Source organism: Oryzias latipes, chromosome 15 (assembly GCF_002234675.1).
Source record: "Oryzias latipes chromosome 15, ASM223467v1".
Lineage (NCBI taxonomy): Eukaryota > Metazoa > Chordata > Actinopteri > Beloniformes > Adrianichthyidae > Oryzias > Oryzias latipes.
This window is the reverse complement of record NC_019873.2, coordinates 22,751,619-22,774,014: the sequence shown is the minus strand read 5'-3', so window position 1 is coordinate 22,774,014 and position 22,396 is coordinate 22,751,619. Positions and strand designations below refer to the sequence as shown.

General features: G+C 38.8%; 2 protein-coding genes across 4 annotated transcripts in view; both read left to right on the top strand.

The window, feature by feature from the left end:
* Positions 1-1,549: 1,549 nt before the first annotated feature.
* Positions 1,550-12,248, top strand: LOC101160343 (tetratricopeptide repeat protein 31). Of its 3 annotated transcripts, none has more exons than XM_020709593.2 (17): positions 1,550-1,744; positions 3,442-3,543; positions 5,864-5,946; positions 6,036-6,116; positions 6,217-6,273; positions 6,348-6,545; positions 6,691-6,804; positions 6,991-7,036; positions 7,204-7,294; positions 7,383-7,524; positions 7,605-7,709; positions 7,822-7,915; positions 8,038-8,071; positions 8,163-8,237; positions 8,332-8,434; positions 9,618-9,736; positions 10,619-12,248. In XM_020709593.2, exons 1-17 carry the CDS (start codon positions 1,687-1,689, stop codon positions 10,752-10,754), a joined length of 1,638 nt encoding a protein of 545 aa, XP_020565252.1. In that variant the 5' UTR covers positions 1,550-1,686; the 3' UTR covers positions 10,755-12,248. The 3 variants fall into 3 exon arrangements, with proteins under 3 accessions (XP_020565252.1, XP_020565251.1, XP_011482764.1); XM_020709592.2 differs by having other exon boundaries at positions 8,160-8,237; XM_011484462.3 differs by lacking the exon at positions 3,442-3,543 and having other exon boundaries at positions 8,160-8,237.
* Positions 12,249-16,462: 4,214 nt separating this feature from the next.
* Positions 16,463-22,396, top strand: part of LOC101160095 (lysyl oxidase homolog 4-like) — a 24,281-nt gene continuing 18,347 nt past the window's right edge. The window contains exons 1-4 of the mRNA XM_004077381.4: positions 16,463-16,531; positions 17,312-17,647; positions 18,599-18,906; positions 18,987-19,201. Coding sequence (XP_004077429.1) covers positions 17,329-17,647; positions 18,599-18,906; positions 18,987-19,201 — 842 coding nt within the window. The 5' untranslated portion in view covers positions 16,463-16,531; positions 17,312-17,328. The remainder of the gene's footprint in view (positions 16,532-17,311; positions 17,648-18,598; positions 18,907-18,986; positions 19,202-22,396) is intronic.

Genomic DNA, 22,396 nt, shown 5'->3' with positions numbered 1-22,396 from the left:
AGAATTAACTTATCTATCTCTACAACTACATATTTAAAGTCCAGCAGACGAGCGTCACTCAGATGGAGTTGGGGGGACAGTCGGGGACGTGAGTGGAGCCGGAGACAGGATCCACAGCCAGGTGTAGGAGCAGGAGGAGAGACGAGGTTCACGGCCAGGTACAGAGACGAGCCAGAGGCAGGATCCACAGCAGGTGTAGGAGCAGTAGTAGAGGCAAGCCAGAGACGAGGTTCCCAGTCAGGTACAGGAGCACGGATGAGCCATGTGGAATCTTGAAGCACTCCCACTCACCTGGAGGGGAGTGGGAAAAGAGGGACAGTACATGAATCGCACTGCACCAAACAGAGACTGGAAAACTAAACGATGAATAATGATCAAGAATAGAGAAGAGAAGGAGGGTAGAAGTAGATTAGAAAAGAGGACAGAACCCCAGTGCACTAGCTACCCCTGCTTCAAACTTCTAGCAGCCTACTAACAACTAATTGTTATTGTTATTAATTTTAACAATAAAAATTAGTTGTTAGTTTGCCACAAGAGAGGCAAAAGCTGCTGCTCAAGTTACTCAAGCAAGAAGTCTTTATGTAACAGATCAGAAGTTTGTAGACAAAGCTACTCCACCGAGCAAAGACTCTCATTCAAAACAGTGGTTCAAAGGCAATTTTCTATTTCACCTGACAGAAAAAAAAGAAAAACCCTTGTAAGAATCCCAACCCTTGTGCTGGCTTCATGTCACTATAGGCTCAATTATGTTGGTTCAATTTCAACAATATTTGAAAGGGGAAAACCCGATTATCTTTGTTTAGTTAAGCAATTGAAAAAATGTATTTTTAAAAATATTGACTAAATTACTCACCCATGGTTTACATAAAAATGGGTTTTATGTTTTTTCTGGGGGTGGGCTTTTTAAAGGATTAAATTGATCAGCTATAAGACAGTCATGTAAAGTCTGTCTCAGATTTGAAACTCTACAGAGAAAATAAACTATTTCCTCCGCTGATCAATGAGAGGCATGTATGGTATTGAAAACTTGATCTCAATAACGTGCATTTAGAAAAAGTCAGTTGTAAATGTATGTTTGAAATCTGTCCTGCAGCAAGGCAACGCAACAAAAAGAAGAAATAACTATACAATATGCAATTTTTATTAGGCTACTTTGTTTTGGCTATGAGGATATGTCTCTCCAGTTTTATGCTCTGCTTTAAAAATCTGATGCTTTTTTTTTCTGAAGATTTCTTTCTTTCTTTCTTTTTTACTTTTTTGCTCTCATGAAGTAATAAAAAGACATGTACTGAATACAACACAAAAGCAAGTTTGACAGTTTGAAAAACAAGATTCTTATTTTATTTCTGCCCCAAGATATCTTGGATAGTCAGGTATCCCCTGAATAAAAAAAAACATATGATAGAAATTAAAATGTGCATTTACTGTTGCACAAATCTTTTTATGTGTATAAGTTTAATCAGTAGTTTTGCATTCCTGCAGGCATTTTTTTGGGTGTACTGTGCCTTTAAGACGTTCCTCGGGGTGGACCGTGCGTCGTTTTTTTGACGCCCAGGAAGTGGATTAAACCACCAAAGATTACCGCAGATTTCATCCTCGTCGTCCCAACGTTACTGTAGTTTTTCGCACAGTCAAAAAAATTCAGTTTAACAATTGTTCAAAGTATATATGGGACAATAATGCTGAATGGTTGCGCTCATGAAATTCACAAGAGATATCTGCAGACTTTTGGGACTGGGGAGCGGTAAGAAACCGTTGTTCTTTTTCACAACTTTACGAACTAACAACAATTAAACGTGGGGACGGTGACGTACGTAGCTAACACGTGAACTGTTTTCGGGCGTGTTCGTAAAGTTATTGTTATATTTTTAATTGTGTGTTTGTCTTGAAGCTAAGCGAGTGCAGTCTAACACAAAAGTTTTAACTAGCTAGTCCCCCCCCCATCTCGCACTTCTTTTAGGTTTGCCCAAAAGGTTTCAACAACAAGAAGGTGAAGTTCCACCGAAGACACATTTCTACTAAAACAAACCATGATTATAGCAACTTAATTCTATTTTGCCTACCGCGTGTGTTATAACACAAAGTGAACACCAACTCTTTTTGCTTGTTTGTGTCACTATAGAGTTTGGGAATGATTAGAAGTTTGACAAGAGAAATAGGCAACAAGTTGTGTGTCTTTAAATGTCACAAGCCAAAGTTTGTTCCTCTTTGTTTTCACTCTGTGGTAAATTTCCTGCTGCTACAGGCAGCAGCATGTTAGTTTATGGGCTTGCTGATAAAGTGGCATCAGAGACAGCTGAACATGCTGAAAGGCCTCATTTAACACTCCCAAGAATTGTAAGACGTTTACCGTTTAAAATCAGTTCTTTATTTTATTTTTTTTAGATGTTTCCATACAGGTTATTTCACAGTAAAGAGGATCTTTGGACTTTGGTTATGGCAATAGGTCTCAGATAAACTCAGACTTTATTTACCTTATTCCCTTGACACATATATAGATGCAAATGTGCATCAAACCAATTCGGCTCAAAAATGACCTTGATTTAGCATCTACTTGAAACCAAAAACATCAGGGAATTTTGTTTTTAAATAGTTGGAAATACACTTAGGTTTCAATGGGTTAAAACTGGAACTGAAACAAAATCTTGTACAAAAACTGAGCAAAATGGCTAAAAGCCACAGCGTTAAGGCAATAAAATCATTCTAAATTCTCGGCTGTAAAATTGTTCAATGTATAAACCTCAAGGCCTTGGTACCTACAGAAGCTAATCAGCTGATTTGTGCCTCTGGGCTGCAGGGACAAAATCATTTAAAGGTCTAAAAACAAACAAAAGTAATCCTTAAATGAACTCTAAAATACACAGGAAGCCAGCGTGTGAAGGCCAAGTTGGGGTGTAATAAAGTCCACAGCCGTTTCTTTAGTTTTCTCATGTCATGTGAGCTTCTACAATGTTCTAGACATCCAAAAACAGATGAGCGTTGTGGCTTAATGGAAGAGGAATGCAGGTTAATTTAATTATAGCTCCCCCGCTGAAAAAGTGCCGTCATTTAGATCTATTCTTGTTCAAGCAAAAGTTGCATCCTTTTGCTTCCTCTGAAGATAAGTTCAGTTTTTGCTCAAAAGGTTTTTTGTTTTTTGTTTTGCAGCAACAGTGTATTCTATAGAAAAACCAGAATGAGATGAGCCTTTTGTTTTTTCTTGATATTTGAGGAAATAAATAGGCCTGAACAGCAGACATTACCTCACACTTTGTAGTGGAGAACAAACCATACTCGCATAACACGTGTATACATTTTTTTAAGCTTAGTTGCAAGCTATTTTGTATGCGTTACTTTTTTTATAACATGATTTGAGCTCTTGAAACCCAAACCATATATGCATATAGATATGAGGAAGTGCAGGCCTACGATGGTGTTTTTTTTTTTCCTCTTCTGTGTCAGTTTGCAGTGCACACAGTTTGCGTTTGGAAAAGCCAATCATCACTTACCTCGTCCATCGATGCGTCACCAGCCCACAAGCCACAACACGAGTCACAGACCCAAGTATGGATTTGACATTCCCTGGAAATCTGTGCAGAGTAAATGGAAACCTGATGGCATATATATGTTTTCATTATGAGGTGTTCCTTCCTCTAAGGCTAAATTTACAGCAGCTGGTCGGTTTATTGTGATTCCCGTTCACACGCATGCATCTAGCGCTCTTTCAGAGACGTGTTTGTTTTCTGTGTCATATTTAGCCCTGTTTTTGGTGGGGGGGGGGAAGGATTTGTTTTTTTTTTACACAGTAGTGCCTGAGACGGCAAACGTTTCTGTGTTTAACACCAAAAAGAAGCTCATTGAATCAGTCTGACTGAGCGGCCTTCTGTGTCTCGGTGCCAAGGTTTGTTCCACGTGTGGCAATTTCTGATGCTTCCAGTGAATTGGAAAGGAAGAAAAAAACTGTTTAGTTTACAAAGTTTTACTTGCTCCTCATGGTGAAAGTGGTCAAACCAGAAGAATATGAGACTTTCACAAGAGACGTGCTTTTACGACTCAGTAAATGTCACGCTTGAAAATAAATATTTCCTGTTTATTCTTCGAATGTAATGAAAGCTGGATCGGCTAGATGTGTTGTGTTGCGTATGCTAAAACCCACACATCCAGACCGATTGGTTTTGACCAAAGAAGGTGTTTCTAACATTACTGTTGAGGATGAGGGCCTCTCTGTTCATTAAATAATGAGACAATGAGGTCGCTGAGATTTAATGAAGTAGATTCGGGCCGTTATCTCTTCCCGGCTAGACTGCCGGAACAATCTCATGGGAGGGTTTAACCCGAGGATCTACAATGTGTTTCCAAGAAAAAAGAAAACTTTTAGAAATCTGCAGCTCTTTCAAAACCCTCTTGACAATTTGGAGCAGAATCAGGAGACCTGACCACATCACACCTGTTTTCCCCACTCTGGCTCTCATTTCAGTATAGAAGTGATTTGAAAATCTTCTTGAAGGGCGCCAAAAATCACCGACTTTAATCCAAACAGAAATGATATAATTTTTTTAAAATCTTGCATGAGGGAAGAACTTGCAGCATTATTTTTCCTTTACACACAGACACATTGCAAAGATCGTGTTTCCAACAAAACAAAAAGATTATTTTCCCCAAATTCCTTTAAATGCTGAAATATTTAGTTTAATCAATGCATTTATTGTCAAATGAATCACATATGAAATTGTCGAAAGCTCAACAGTTTACCAAATATTCTCAAGGCTTTATGATGCTCCACTCCATGCTAAACAAGACAAACACACTTTATGCAAAGGGTGGGAAAGGGAAACAAATATAGATGAAGGAGACTGGAAGGACGGTTCTCTGCTAGAAAAAACACTGCTAGAAAAATGTTTGGACATTCTTGAAAACTCCTCACCAGAGCAAACGTAGGAATGCTAATGTTGGAGACAATGTAGCTCAGTGGAAGCAAATCCTTTTCATGATTTTTTGGGATTGTCCCAAGTTCTACCGATACTGGAGTGGCATCCAGATAACGATGAAGTCAGTCTTAAAGGTACATATATATTTTCTGACTGTCTATATTTGGGTCAAGTCATAATTCCACAACTAGAAAATTGTTGCTAGCATTTTTAGCAGCCAGTAGGAAATGAATAACAAAACCCAACCATCTTTAGAAGAATATAAAACTATTAAAATGTTATAAATGGAAAAAATGATTGTCTTAGAATGCAGAGGGATATTGAATATTGATCAAATTTGGAATCAAATGGATTACATGTATATTCCTTATTACCGGTATGTGATTCCTCAGTTCCTTATTTTAAATTTAAACAATTCTCTGTATTTAAACGTAAAACTGCTATTATCTTTGTTTCTGTAAGTTTGATTCAAAGTTGTGGTTAAATGTATTATTTTTTTTGCTGCACCTTTTTCCAATAATCAAAAGGAGTTCAAATAAAAAAAAAAAAAAAATGATTTAAAAACACCGCTGCTAATTTGGGTTACTTAATGCTGGGGGCCCAAATACTTCAGATCTATTTGTGGTTCACATACCCAGCAGGAAACAATCAGCTGGTCGATCCTAAAGTCGGAACCAGACATGTTGAAACTTTGTTATCTGCTCGCCGATGGAACAAACTTCCTGTTGCCTGATGTTCCCAGCTGTCTTTGTTTTGTAAACGTTGCTCTTGTATGCTGCCTTTATTTAAAACGCTTCACTTTCATACATTTGGAGAGTTTTTTCTTTCTGTGGACGAAGTATAGTAATTGTAAAAATGAAAGTGAGCAATTAGTATTCTTCATTGGCAATACTGGGCCTTTTCAGGAAGAAATGACATTTTGTAAAATAAAAGATTTGTTTGTATGATCTCCGTAGGCTCTGCTATGCAGCCGCCGGGGGAGCAGATGGACTGCAGTGCAGCGACCCTTGACCCCGGTCACGATGCCACTTTGACACAGGTAAACAGATAATGTCATTCTGACCGGCCAGTACCATAAGTGTATGGGTGACATTAAGATCGCCATTTATTCATTTATTGTATGTCAAGGATGCATTAAATGGAGAAGAGGACGTAAGCGAGGAGGAGAAACTCAGAAGGAAAGTGGAGCGACGAAAAGCCAAGAGAAAGGTGAGAAGCTGGATAAATTCCTCATCAGATGTTTCTTCTTTTAATCTAAGTCCTTTTGTTTCCCTCGATGAATAAAACGTTTTTTTTTTAACTGTTTCAGCGCCGTCGAAAAAAAAAAAAGCAGGAACAAATCAAGAAAACGGACAGTGCTGAACAGGTAATGACACACATTTTTAAAGGCCCTTTTTACTGCCGCTATAATGAGAAACTAATTACTTACATGGTTCTAAGGACGATGAAGAGGACTGCGCCGCCGAATCGGAACTAGATGACAGCGAATCCGAAGCAGACGTTGTTCCTGAAGATGAGAAACAAGCGGCGCACAAAGAGGGGAAAAAAGAGATCAAACCAACAGCAGTACCGACCACAGTAATATCACCTGCAGAAAACAAAGGACAGCAGAAAACAAAAACCAAGTCCTCGGAAGAGGTACTGATCTGTGATGACATAAAGCGTTCTCCTGTGCTCAAAGTTAGACTGTTTTCTACAATTCTGTCATCAAACTCTTAAATCTCGTTAATCTGAAGGCCAGAATAGCTCATGATTTCACAATTGGGTTTGGCTTTTTTTGAAGGAGCCAGAATGGGATGTCAGCAGTGCCTTCTTTGCTCATGCTGTGAGCCATATCAAACCCAAAGGAGCGAGTCGCAAATCCAAAGAAAACAAAGAGAATGAAGCCAAAAGAGAGGTGAATGAATGCTGATACTGTCAGATCAGAGTTGTCAGTTAAAAGCATTATTATTTTTTGGACTCACAGCAGCAGCGTGTTCGCCGCCATGATCAAAGTCTGACAACTGGACTCTGATCCACGATGGCCATTTTTGCTGCTTTTATGAATAAAAACAAAGTGATGAAACAAATATTGTACTTGCAGACAAATGGGACTGACAGTATGACCAAGAAAAGCGCCTCGCTGACGGGTAAGAAATGGTTTTTGCAGAGCGTGTTCAGTCAACAATCTTATTCTTTCACTTATAAGGAAATAAGAGCTTCAAGCAGATCATTGATGCTACGTTCCTGCATAAAAAAATGTAGCACAGTCATAGAAAATAGCGAAAGAAATCCAGGTGTGCTTTGTGTTCTGCAGAGAAAGGGATCAAACTGGTGCAGCAGGGGGAGTACGCACAAGCAGCCAGTATGTTTACAGAGGCCATCAAGTGTGACCCAAAAGATTACAGGCACGTTTTCAGAAAAGCCATCAAATTATTATTGAAACGCATTCATTCTTTTACACATTTTTGTACTTTTTGTGCGTGTTTCCTGCAGGTTCTTTGGGAACCGTTCTTATTGTTATTGCTGCTTGGAGCTTTACTCTCAGGCTCTGGCAGACGCCGAACGATCCATTCAGCTGGATCCAGGCTGGCCCAAAGGTTATTTCCGCAAAGGCAATGCTCTTATGGGTTTGAAGGTGGGTGCGGGGCACAGTAGTCATGGTGTCGCAAGAAAACATGTCGAGTACCTCGTTAAACTGTAGCCTGTGCGTCACAGCGCTACAGTGAAGCAGAGAAGGCCATGGAGCAGGTCCTGAAACTGGATGAAGACTGTGAGGAAGCCGAAAATGACCTTTTCTACTGCAAAGTTCAGCAGCTTATGGTAAACCAAGATAAAGTTATAATGCACTTTTCAACAAATCGTTGGAGAAAGAACATTTTCTGATACATTTAATCTGTCAGCTGCTCACATCGATGTTTGATTTTTCCATAAGGAACTTGGTTTTGAGGAGACACAAAGTATTCGACTGCTGGAAAGCTTCTCGACGGTGCAGGCTGTTCTGGCATCTTGCTCTGATGCTGCGAAAGGTGACTGGCGTTGTAAATGTTTCATGAAACAACCCAACATGTTTTCTGTGCTACTATGGGAGCGAGGCGTTAATTTCTAATCCATTTTCAAACATTGCTGGTTTGCTATTGTTGCTTTGTAGCCGGGAGTCAAGACCCATCTGTTGTGCAACCAGGGTGAGTGTTTGTTCAATCGAAGCTGGCTTTGGAGCTTCTTTTTTTAAAACCTCTTCCTTTAAATCACACAATCTCATCTTTCTGTTAGAAGCCCGTGCCCTTCGCTCTGGGTAGGAAATGTGACCACGGAGCTAACGGAGAAACACCTTTGGGACCTCTTTAAAATGTATGGAGGGATTCAAACACTTCATGCATCTAGATTAACTGTACTTTGAACACATTTGAGTTCTGTTTTGTCTGTCCTGTGTTTTGCTTTGCAGATACGGTGAGATCGAGAGCATCCGTGTGCTGCATGAGAGGTTCTGTGCCTTTGTCAACTTCAGGAATGCAAACATGGCGGCCCGCGCTATGGAAAAACTAAATGTAGGAGCTTGTTTCTCCCAGTCTTCTCAAGTGTTTTTGCTCTATTTTTTCAGTTTGGTATATATGTATCAAGTGATTTTTGCGAACAAAAGTCACAGTTTTGTGGTCAAAATTGTAAACAAAATGTTAAGTTTTACCTTGAATGAAGTTACTGATTTGCAAATGAAAATATTACATTTTTGTTTTGCATTTGCAACACAAATATTTTCAGTTGCATTGTCTCTCATCTCGTTTTCTCCCTCTGTGATTTTTGCCTTCCTAAATTTCAGTTTTGCGTAATATGTGCCACCAAACCGCCTCCTGATTGGTTGAGATTCTATCCAATCAAATCACCATATTTATCTAACATGGTTTCAGTCATAACGAGGCTCAAACGCCTAACAGGCTCTTTTACCCTCGATTTAACCTCCTTGGCTGAAGAAAAAAATCATTTTTAATCATTTTAAAAATAATTCACACTTTTTTTAAGCGTTGATTTACATTTTATTTACTCACATTTGTGAATTTATGGCTGAAGATCTCCTGAAACTGTAAAATAAATAGTAAAGTTTATCTACTGACGTTACACGGAACAGGCCTGTGTGATCTATAAATCCTCCGGAGCAAAAATATTGGTTAATAGTTAAATTTTCTGTAAGATCTGTTTGTAGAAGTCAGTGTAGAAACTGTGTCGGCTCCTCTTACATGAGCTGGGAGCTTATTCCATAAGACAGGGGTTTGGGGGCTAAAGGCTCTAACTCCAACTGTACTTTTAGAAATTCTGGGAACAACGAGCAGTCCTGCATTTTGGTAGTGAACTCTTCTGTTGGGTTGGTTTCATATAGGCACCATCAATGCAAGGCTAAGACACTTTATTGGATAGAATCTCTAGACCAATCAGCATGAACCCTCTTGTCTGTGATTGGCTGTTTGGTGGCACATATGTCGCACTAAACCGTAACTTATGAACGCAAAATCAAAGATGGGGAGAAAACGAGACGAGAGACGTCAAATCTGAAAACATTTGTGTTGCAAACGCAAAAAAAATTTTTTTCATACCAAATATTTACATTTTTCATTAGCAAATTCAAGTTTTGTTCTTAAAACTTGTTAACAGTTTAGGAAATTTTAATCTCAAAACTGTGACTTTAGTTTGCAATGTGGCGGCCCAAATATCACTTCATATATATGCTACTGCTTCCAGGGTCATTGCATTGAGAACACACGCTTAGTGGTGCGCTATCCTGACCGGCGTGCGCAGAGGATCCTGCCCGTACCCCTTAAAAGTGTCCCTGTGTCACAGCAAGCAGGGGCAGCTGTGGGGTAAGAGAGGCGCCATTGAAACACAAATACTGAGCACGTAATTACTACAACTGCCAATCAATTAAAAGTCTTTAACATAATGTTAATAGGTATTGCAAGAGTTATTGCAATTTTTTTACACTGTTCAGAAACCTGAATAAAAAAATATGCTGAAAGTGTAAAAGGTTAAACTCTGGTCATGAATTAAAATGCATCATTTCAAAGTGAAAAATTAAAACACTGTAGAGTCATATTTCCAAATTCAAAGATGAAATATTTGTGTTTATAAACTTGCATTAAATTTCCACTTGGAAAAAGAAAATAAGGAACATAAAAGGTACATAAGGGTAGGTACTACATTACCCAGCGTTATCTATCTTTAAGCCTCTTTTACTACAACAAAGACAACACCGTGTCTGGATGATTCATAGTGCCCCCCCCCCATCCTGCCCACGTCTGTCCATTCATAATGCACATGCACTAGAAAAAAAACAAAGGGGTATACAACCTTAATAAAAGGCAGCAAGTACATTTTGTCCGCGGCTATTTCTACTGCTCTTCGATGATTGAACACTCGCAATGCCAGCGACCATTCTGGATTATTTTAAGATGTGAGTAAAGATTAGCAAAGCTGCAGCTGAGCACAAACTGGAGCTTCTTTTCAAAGAAAACTGAAAAGAAAAACTTAAAATAAATAAATAAAAGGGAAATAATAATGCTGGTTTTGCAAACTATTAGAGTTCAAAGCGCTGAAAGACACTAAAAGTTTATTACACTAAAAATACATATCAATATGTGTATATACTCTCATCATGATTCATAAAAGCCAAATATTTCTTTTATGCTCACAGGAAACATTTTAAATATATGGATGTTGTTTTTTAACCATTTCTTTCTCTACAGTCCTCGGAGACGCGGTCCAGTCAATGGAGATGAATGTTACTTCTGGAGAACCACTGGTTGTCATTTTGGAGACAAATGTCGCTACAAACACATTCCCGATCAGAAAGGCAAGGACAGGAAACCGTGGCAGCCGTGAGCTCGGTGTGAACGACACGCAGGGAAGTGAAACATGCCAAACAAAGTGGTACCTATTGGGTCAGGATCTCCAGGCTGCAAGTGCTTTTTTTGTAACAGAATGGGCCACCATTTTCAAAGGATCATAGTCAAATATCTGGCTTGAAAAGATGAAGCAGGAAACGACCTGCTGATGTTTTTGACATTTCAGGAGCCACTTCTATGCAGTTACAGCTACACAGGCTCCAGACAAGTGCCTTAATGATGGTTTATGGAGTTTAATCAGAGGGGAGGATATTTTTGTAATTTACCAAAGAATCATAAGATAGTTTAAACATGCAGAATTAGCTGCATATGTCACTTTTTAAATGTACTGTCAACCCATGTGTTGAAAGATGGAATTCAACTGTCTGTGTTTTGAAGGAGAGGCTGTGAAAAATGATGGAGAGTGTGATGGCAGAAACGGCACCTGAAAACATTATGCAATGCAGTCGTGATAATACTGCTTTTATTAAGACTACTGCACAGTATTTGCTGTTTGTTTGTTTTATGTTTGGGAAATTGAGGTGTTTCATCCCACACTGTAGGAGGATAGATGTGTTTGTGGAGCGTTCAGTCAGTCAGTCGCTCTCATCGCAAAAGTATAGGTGCGGGTTTATTGTCTTCAAACACTGGCTCCGTAAACCCCAAAAATCTAAACGTCTATGCAAAAGTGATGTGCCTGTCATACTCACAGCTGTCCCGTTCACTAAACCTTTGCTAAAACATCATCTCAGTACCTTTTTAAAACTGTTAAGGCCTTCATTTCAGTATTTTGGTGAGATTTAAGGAAGGATTTTTGACACTAGATAGTACAATACCAGCCACCTAACGTGTTTTGTCACCATTCACTAAAAAACAACTACAAGTGAAGGCCACACTACGTTTCTAGTACACTATGAAATGCAGAGAGTATTTATGTTATTTATATAGGCTTTTTTTCCCTCAAAAGTTTGTTTTTAACACATTGCAAATCAAATTAAGCTGTTTTTAGTTATTTTTTTGCTGTAAAAAGTAGATTTTTTTTTAACTTATAACCTACACACTTTTGGTATTACCAGACAAACTTTAAAAGAGGCCTATTATCACATGTTAAAACTTCTGCTTTTCTTCTTATTTTCTGTCTGTGGTCGAAACTTGTTAGGCTTCGGCTTTTATTCCCATTTCATGACTTCACTTGTTTTTCTAGAGCACTCGGTCACCTCTTGTTTATTTGGTTCTGTTAAATGCGGTCCACATTACATTCAAATTTGCAGACCCACAACTTGTGTTACTGTCGTGCAGTTCACTTTTTCTTGTATGAATGTTTCAAATTGGACTTTTCATATGAAACGGTTTGTCTCCTGAATCGATTTCCTTCAGTAAAATGTAATCCAAATTTGTATGTACACTTTAATCTCCTTAATATTTTTGTAATTATTCGTGCACTGCAAATAAAGGTGTTTTATATTTAATAAATATATCTTAACAACCAGTATGTCAGTGTCCACATAATGCTTTAAAATCTGAAACAAAGTTTGTTGCTGATGCTTAAAACGTTGAAAATGCTGTTTTCCTGATGACCACAAGGTGGCAGAGTTCAACCAAGATGATTTAGAATCAAACGTCACCAGATGCTTTGCACTTATAGTATTTGTTTTATGTTTAAATCCTTGCTGTGTAGAAAATCAGCCTCTGCTGCTGAAGGAGTATGGAAAGTCATCATTTGTAAGAGACACTTATGTGGCCAACATGAAACACGACGGGATCTGTAACCACGCTGGAGGATGGCAGCAGATCTGAAACTGTGGGAACAGCAACCGATGTGCCAGAAAATGACATTTTAAATACAGGAACTGAGACCCGATGCCTCTTGCATTTGCATGATCTGCAGTTGTTAAGACTGCAAATTGCATTTATATAAACTGCACATATTTTATTTAAATGTCAAAATCACAGCCTCATTTTACAAGAATAGGTTACATCAGTTCTTAGTTGCAAAACCAAAATTGAAATATGAATGATAGGCTATTTTCTTCCAATGGAAAGCAGAATGTTTCAACTTTGAAAATGATTAAAAGTACAATGAAGTACAAGAGCACCCAGTTAAGTTTTATTAAAAGAAACAGCCTTTCAGTCTCTTTATTTTTCACATAAATTATCAGCATTGTATTTAACTTTCCATCAATCCTTTTTTTATATCTGCTTTTTCCTGTTCAGGGTCACAGGGATGCTGGAACCTACCCAGCCCCAAATGAAGGCGGGGTGGACTCGAGACTTTTGCAATGCCACCAACTTTAAAAAAAAGTTTTGACACAATATATGAATTTGGTAAAGTGATAATCCAACAAGTCCATTGGTAACAGTTAGGGCTTGCATTACACCTGCACCCTAAAATGAGAACGGCAAAACATATGTTCTGACAAATCTGATAAGAGGAGGGATAATCTGAACGTTTTGCTTCTATTTTCAAAAAGGTTTAAAGTATTTTTAGTTTGATCCAACATCTTACTGCATGTGAAGAATGAAAAACGTTCAAATTTCTTCATGAGGAGTGAAGACCTGTGTATAAATGGATGACAGATCCAAGAAATAAATCTTATATAGCGGCCGCTTGGTTTTGAACGGAGGATTTGGAATAAGGCATGACTTAGAACCTTATTAATAAATCTAGCGTGACCAACCAAATTGTGATACTGAAGTCCTTTAAGGGGGGCATGTTTATGCAGATCATTTATTTTAGAGGAGATTCTCTTCAAGCGGCCCCTTCTTATCTACTATTTTTGAAAGGCTTTTGCCAGCTGTCACTCACAATCGCCCTCAGAGAGGAATTCTGTAGGCAATCGGCACACTGGCAAGGGGTGGCACGGAACCAGGCTCCACCTTCAGTTGCCAAAGTTAAAGCAAACATGGAAGTACGAAGTGCTGCAGTTCCCTAAATGACCACTGGAGACTTGTTTCAAAAGGCCCCAAGACTCCCGTGTTGAAAAGCCTGACTTTGCACCAAATGAAAATGATGTACATTCTGGTTGTTTTAACAATTTTTAAACACTTTTTTTCCTGATCATTTTAAAAAAAAAATCAGATGTTTTGATTTTATTAGAAGTCAGATTTAGGCGTTTTATGATAAGCAGGTGGGTGGACAAAACTCACTTTAATTTGGCACCCCATCATTTTGAAAATGTTGAGATGAGCGGAGTAAACTCAACCCACTTCAGACCTCATTCACCGCTAGAAACCTATGGGAGACACCAGAGAATATCTTTTCAGTGAATAAGAAAAGTAAACCGGAGAAAAAAAGACAAAAGCAAAACTAAACTTAACTGGGCGGGGGGACTTCTGGCCGCACACTGAATAAAGCAGTCTCAGGTCTCATGTCTTATGTTTCTGTACATTCAAAGTAAGCTATACAGGTTTGTTAAAAAAGAACTGTTCAAACTGAAAAAAAGGAAAAGTTTCAGGAGTGTCCCTCTTTTCTAGAAGCTCTTAAAGATATTTCACTCCAGCTTACTACCTAACATGGTCAACTTCTTAAATATGCCTTTTTCATTGGATGCTTTCTTTGACACATGTACCTCTTAATGTTTGACCTTTACTTATAGTGCTTGTTAGTTTGTTAATCTGGTGCACAGCCCTCATTGAGCTCTGTTTTGTTCCATTTTTAGGTTGCTTTAATAATAAAAATGTCAGCATAACTGTCAACTTAAAAAACGAATTAAGTGCGCCTAATCAAGTGGCGAAATTGCATCAAAACCAAACTAAAAACCTATGAATGAGTCTTAAATAGACTCTTTATTACTGTCAAAGAATAAAATTAGAAACAATTCAATTTAAAAGGGTCATTTTTAGAAAGTCTAACCCAATAAAATATTTGCTGAAAACAGACATTCCATTCATGCCACACGTGACTTTTCCATTTTTCAAAATTATCTACAAAGGCAAGGCGGTTCAAAATCAATTGGGGCTTACGTTTTTGTCTCTGTGACTTAAATCCCACCATGAGAGTTTACGAGCTCCTATAGACGTTGAAAGTAAGAGTTGTCTGAAAGCTTGGAGAGATGGCAGTGGGGCGAGCATGCAGGAGGAGGTGCTGTCATTTGAAAAGGCACTTGTTTATTGTTGGAGAGCATGTATTTATTTCATGCCTTCACAGATTGCGGGTAAGGGCAGAGCCGGCTTGGTCTGCGTAATTAGAGAGGTGGAGAGAGAACGCACTCCGCCGCAGAGACCTGCTCGGTTCAGACGGCCATGTGAGCTCAATGGGACGCACTTTCACTCACCCAGACCCCCCCTGAACCGCAATCAGGACCATTTCACATTTTAGTTTAATTAGCCCCAATTTAAGAAACTAAATCATCATAGAGGAGCAAAAATTACATTTATTTTTGGAATATCTGCATATCGGAATATATAAGTGAGCTTGCTTTCTTCTCCTTTTCTCTGTCGGCCTTGGCGATCCCTCTGATTTGGAGCTGATAATAGGGGCTCTGCTCTTCCTGTTCGGGTTTACCACTTAGGGAGGGACCACCACCTTACCACCCAGTCACACCATCTCTGGGTCGCACCAACATCTTTATTACAGCTTCAAAGGAGACACATGAGGACACATGAATGCAGACATGCAGTTAGTAATGTATAATTCGATTGCTTCCTGGAATGGAAATCTACATAGGTTTAATGTTTTTAATGGTCGTGGTGAACGTTTTAGGCTCCTATATCTGGCTTTTCATGCTTGTCATTATTCATGTCTGTGAACGCACCTTTTTAAAACGAGGTACCCGCCAAAGTTTACTTGAAAACAAAAATACACAACACCCTGAGGTCAGGAATGCACGTGCAGATAAATTTGTCCCAAGTCTTCCCAAAATGGCTGAAAGAATAAATAAACAACATTTAGGTAGAAATCTAAAAAAAACAACCAGGTTCTGTCAGGAACCTGCTGGGAAGACCAAAACATCTTTATTTCCTTTCATCCATTTCTCTTGAAATGATTTTGTACACCAACACGTAACATTCTCCCGAGCAGGGGTGGTAATATATATTCCCATCAGTTACATTTACCATGACTACTGCAAAGCTAAGCCTATTTTAGAACTGGTGGTTTGTGGCCGTCCCTCTAAGGAAATATCTACCCTGTGGTATAGGGAGCTTCTTTAAGACACTTGGAACTTGTAGTTTAAAACTATTCTGGACGCAAAGTCCTTCCTGTTGGTTACGTTCAAACACACACGTTCCCCCTAAAGTTGCATAAAGCTCCAAGGGGCACAGTTGTGCAACACATCTTTAGCCTATCAGGGGAGAGAGGCGTGAAGTAGCTTACTTTTGTGAGAATAAATGAATAAAAAAACACGTTTTAATTGAATGTGTTTCATAAGATTATGAATTTTTTGGGATTTTGGCTAAAACATTCCAAAATCAACTTAGAAATATAGTGGTCAAATTCTGAATAATAATCTTCAAAGATTTACAAGTATCAGCTTTTTTTTTTAAATGAACATTTCATCTATACTTAATTAAACATTAAACTATTCATGGAAAGCAACCTTTGGACTTTTTACACACAGTTTGATTATTATTTTTGTATCAAAAGTCACTTTAGCATTTCAACCAAACCTAAAGAAAGACACAAAGAGGAGGGAGGCAATGAAGGAGGCAGGGAGGGATAAATGGAGAAGGAGGGAAGAGGGGAGGATTGACTAAGAGTAGCTTTTAGACACGCTCCACGCAGTCATACTCCCTTTGCAACTGACGTTCACTTCTGCAATAATTGCTGCCTGACAGGTGAGGGAATTTTCACCTTGCTTACTTTTCTCAGACTTCAAATGTTTTTTGGGATTTCCTTTTATGCATTCAATCTATTCAGTTTCCTTCTGATTTAGATGAAATTATAAGAATAGCAGGTGTTTTTAGGGAGGAAGCAGGATGCTTGAGAAAAGTGGACATCCTTTCACTTCCAAAATACTTTTTTTGTTCTTTTTCTATATTATGCATAAAGACATTTATGTATAAATACTTGCATCTTCTATCATCTAATACAAAAAAGTATGTTTTTTCTTAGACTTACTGGTTTGTAGTAGGTTTTAACATGAAATGACAAACAAATATGTCAAATAACTGTTGTCCTCTAGCCTGTTGTAAGTTTTTTTAATTCACCTGTTGAAACATGCATTATATATTTTTGCTAGTTAGTTTGCTTTCAGGGATGTTTGTTCACTTATATTGCATCCCTGAAGTGTTACTGCTCTGTCTGTAATTAGATGCCTATGTTTGACAAGAGGGGAAAGAATGAAAGGGATGTGGTGTAGCTGCAGCACTGTCAGATCAAAGCCTCGACTGATGTCAAATTCCAACTCTCACTTTGGAGTATTGTCAACAGCTGAGTTATGGCAAACTCATTTCCAAACACATATTTAGAAGGAGACTGTTTCATTTTTGTCTAGATGATGGTTTATCATTAAAATCAAAACATCTTTAAGGTTTAAATATTTTATTAATTTTCTTGTTTGACTTAAATGATTATAAGTTCAAACAAGAAAAAAAAAGTCATATCTTTTTCTGCAGAACTTCCCTGCTCTACGATGACCCGCATCCTCTGCTTGGGCCTCTGCCTCCCCGTCCTCGTGCTGCTGTCCCTCACGTGCCCGGCACGTGCTGACCCTCCACGCGCCGTGTCCTCTCTGCGCAGGACGGCTCGCGCCCCAGCTGCAAAGGTGCGTTTAGCGGGCAATTTCGCGCATGAGCCGTACGAAGGGCGCGTGGAGGTGCTGCACAACAACACTTGGGGAACCGTCTGCGACGATGAAGTGGACATCAAGCTGGCTAATGTTGTCTGCCGAGAGCTGGGGTACCAGGGAGGTGTCACGTGGGCCCACAGCGCCAAGTTTGGGGAAGGGACAGGTGAGAGTATTATCTGTCTAAGACGCATGCGCCTTGCACTGGGGTGACCATGCACCCAAAAGTAGCAGTACATTTTACAAAAAACTACTTATATGTTTAAAGAAGTAAATGTAACTTGTTCCTACCCATTTCAACAAATTGTTTTTTTTTTAAATAAGATAATTAAAATTAAAATAAATAATTAAAAATAATTACCTGATGACTTGGCCAAAGTAGATGAATAGTTATCAAAATGTCCCTTTGATTCTGTCCTTAATTTAATTAAATAATAGGCTATGACAATACCAAAATTCACCTATTGAGGGCAGTAGCTGCAAAAAAGCATCTCTCCAAAAGCCACTGTAGAAAAGAAATGCTTGAATAAATTATTGTATAAATTAAAAATCTAATTATAATAAAAAAGCATTTATTTTGTAATGTTTTGAACCCAAAAATAATCAGATGTGTCAGCGTCGTCTTTCTGGTCGTTGTCTGGGCCCATAGTCATGTCCATAGTTTCTTTAAAAGACCATCAATTTAAACATCCCAAAGTAAAAATCATCTTAAAGCCACTAAAGTCAAATGTTGAGTTGTAGCTCCACACCCACTCTAACAGGACAGCAGTTAGCATACTGTGAAGAGACACTTGTGTAAGAATCATGACAATTTGCTTTCTGGACTTGTTCAACACTTTCTATGGTTTATGGTCATTCTTTACTGCTGCTTTTAAATCCAAATTAAAGAGGCTGTGGAGTGGATTTAGGGAGCAGGATCTCTTGGGTCCTGTCCTCTTGTAAAATACACTGTATATTGCTAAACACTATGCTAAGGTGCAACTCTAAATCTGCTGGCCCATAAATGTCAAGTGTTCTGCGTTGATGACCTGATTCTAGTGTAGATGCACTGTCCAGACTGTCTATTGAACAATCAATTCAAACCGTGAATGACGCTTTGAATTTCCCTTTCTAAAAGGTCCTATATGGATGGATAACGTGCGTTGCGATGGCTCAGAGAAATCCCTGAAGGACTGCAAACACAATGGATGGGGGGTGAATGACTGTAAACACTCTGAAGATTTAGGGGTGGTGTGCACCACACAGCGTAGGCTTGATCTGACACCCCCCATCAGGGGGTATACTACTGCTGCTAGGCCTCATGGCAATACCTCACCTCAGTGGGGTGGCCATGTGGCAACCCAGAGGCATCCAGGGTATGGATACTATGGAAACGGACATGAATATGAGATCCCCAGACTCCAAAGACCTCATCACCATTATCAGGTAACGTAAGACATCGGCTCAATTTCTTTGTAATATTCGGAAAGAAACTGAATTGCACATGTTGTGTGCCTCATTTGAAGCGTCACAGTAAGGTGCAGATCGAAGAGGTCCGTCTACGCCCCATCCTTATGGCTACTAAGGGGAAGGCCCTGATCGCAGAGGGGGCAGTAGAGGTGAAACATGCTGGCAGATGGAGGCAAGTTTGTGACAAAGGCTGGAGTCTAAACAGCAGCCGGGTTGTGTGCGGGATGCTTGGCTTTCCAGAAGCTACTCAGCACAATGTCAAAATGTACAAGTGAGTATAGCTCCACTAAACTCTTTACGACCTCAAGATGTAATATACTGGGTTCCTTCTGCTGTTAAAAATGTTTAAAACTCTGAAGAATGAAAACAAAGCTGTAGTGTCCTATATAAAAGAACCTGGAGTAAAAGGCTTTCTGTGGGCTTATCTTTCTCCCCCAGCCACTTTTTCCGTGTGTCCCCCTTCACACACCCCTTTTTCATCATCACAATGATGATAAAGGGTTCCCTGTCCCCTCTCTGCTGCCCTTTCTCTGCACTTTTCTCTTAGCAAATCACCTCTGCACACCTCATTGGCTTTCTCTTTTTCTTTTCCCTCCCTCTCCTTTTGATGCTATCTGCAGTGCGCTGCTTTAAAAAAAAAAAAAGAGCAGCACTTTTATGCCCATGCTGAGGTGTAATATCACTGCTGATTGGGCTTTAACGTTCCCATCAATACCATGTGTGAGACTGGGGTAGCTATTTGAGGGTGGAAAAGGATCTGCATGGAGTTACTTTTCCTGTTCACAGTGAAGCTTATTTAGGCAAAATATAGCTACATTTTTTTGCTAACTGTACTCCAACATCATTACATGAAGCAGGCTGCCACTCTTTGTGCATACACTTATTCTGCTAATGTGCAATTTACTTGAACTTTTTAATGCTTGTAATTTAGAATTCACATAACTAATTTATTTAACACAAATTGAGTTCAGTGGATTTAACAAAACATTTCTATATACAGAACTAAATGTAGTTATGATGACATCTTATTTCTTTAATTCATATTTTTAATTAAAAAGGTGAAAAAGCAACTTTTTATAAATAAGTAAAGTAAACAAATATTACATCCTACCTTTTAATTCAATTAAATATAGCAAATGTTGTTGGGCTGGGTTAAAATACTGATTTAGTATAAGTAAATCAATCATTACAGACACAAATCTTTTATCAATTACACAAATTAAATATTTCTTTATGGTAATTCTTGCAAGGAACTGTTTTAAGTCAGTTTTTAATGTTGGAAATTATAATTCTTTTAAATTAAAAGTCCTATTAAGTTTAGTTACCAAAAAACAACATGTTTTTTGACTTGAAAAATTTGAAACAAATTGAAACAAAAGGAAATTCTGAAATAAATTAAATGATGAAATTGTGAATGAAAATCAAATCGTTTTTCAGTTTTTTTCCAATCATGTCCAGCCTTGGTTGCTGTCTGTGTATTAATCGTGTGACTCAAATTCTGTTATGTTTATTGGATAAGCTTGTCTGAAGTCCCTTTTTTTGGGTTGAAGCATGCTGTTTCAGCTCCTGTCTCTTCCTTCAAGGTTTTCTGATATGCCACCTTCAGGCTTTATGAGGTCTTTCTGCTTCTTGAAGGGCCTTATGTGTTTTCTTTTTTTTTTGCAAATAGCCAAGGAATGGAAAGATGTATAAAGACCAAAGAACATGTTTTCTAGTAACAGCTTATGTATTACAATTTGCAGATTTTGCAATATGAGACATAAAAATGACCAGCTTCTAAAAGTAAATGAAGCCAATAGCATCTCCAAATTTGGAACCCATGTCATAAAAAGAGTTGTTAAGTAGCCAGAGAAATGTTTTTAAGTGGTTTAAAATGGCAAAAGCGCTTCCTTACTTTAAACTTCAATTCCTTCAAGCTTCCAATACTCGGATCGTTGTCCAAAACTCATACTTCATACAACCCCACTTGAGTAGGAACAAAACGCTGCAGTGGGTTGCCTTTGAATTCCTCCTCGCCACAGATACACTTTCCCCTGCACGGAAATAGAGAAAGCCTCTAGGAGACGACTCTTTAAAGCCACAACACGACCACATATTAGTGGATAATTACTCAGCTTTTAAAAGATGGAGTGTTGGATCATATTTTGGAGGGAAACCCACTGGATTTAGCTCCTGGAAAGCTGCTAAGGGGATTCATGGTTTCGCCGTACCTTCTTCCTCTTGGCGACAGTTAACGTGACTCAACTGGCACGAGACCGCAGCATCTCTGTAGGGTGGGTGCTAAACGCCTCATGCTTTCAAAAGGTTTGGCACAGCTAAAGGGCAACAGAGTTTTTTTCTAATCATATTCACTTTTCTAACTTGTTTTGGGTTTGCCAAAATGCCAAATTCGCTTAAAACCTATATGATAGGAATGATGTGGAGGTTTAACAAGCTCCTGCTAGAGCCAGGACTCATCCAGCACCAAATGTATTAAAAGGAAGTCAGAAGAAGCTGCTGTTGCACAGTCAGGCTTGACTCCTGCGATTCCTGAGTAGGATCATTTATTATTACAGCCTCCCCGCATTGCGGCTGTGATGCTCTTCACTTTTGTGCTCGACCTTTGGTCTCTGCGTTGACTTGACAGCAAAGATGCTAAAAACTGTTGATTGCAAGTGAAAGTCAAGTTTTGAGATACTCAACAGCTGCTCACACACAGCTGCTGTTGGCTGGAGTTATGAGTTAAAGGCCTGCAGGGAATCTGCTCATTACTGTTTTTACTGCTTCTTGGGTCAAGTAAAGGAGCTTAAATAATAGTAGTTTTTTGCAAAGCCATAAAAAGGTGGTAAACACTGTTTTTCTAAGCGAACTTAGATATTTTTGGCAAAATGTTTGCCATTACGTTGAAATGTTTCATTGAGGGTGTGTAAATTACCAGGCTTTGGCACAGACGTGGCCATGACTTGGCCTTTGCATGACCTGGTGTTTCACTGAGGTCTAAGCACGATTCTAGTCTGAACCAAAAAGATGTGGTTGTATAAAGATTAGATCACATTTTCTTTCTCTACTGACTTCAGACTGGTTCCATGAGTGCACGTTTTCCGCTATCTCCTCTTTCTATGCTTTATGTGAATATGATTTGAAAATAGGAAAAAGAGTAATATTATTAGAATATTTATCCACAGTTTTAAAACATCTGGCTCCAAAGCTGTTTGTTAATTCATTAATGTAATGTTTTTTTCATGTTACCATATGGTCCCTCTTTCTTCTGCTTCTTCTTCCCGTCTCTCAGCCTGTTCTTCGAAATCAGACACTGCCATTTCTCGCAGCTGTCTGTGTGTCTTGGCTGAAACTCTGAAGATGCTGTAATTACAACTTGGTCAGGAGTGGAGCTTTTCATGGTTTCTGCTGAGGGTGAAAAAAAACACACCGCCAATTACAGCTGTGTGTGTGTGTCACACTGAAGCAGAGCAGGCAGAAAAGATGC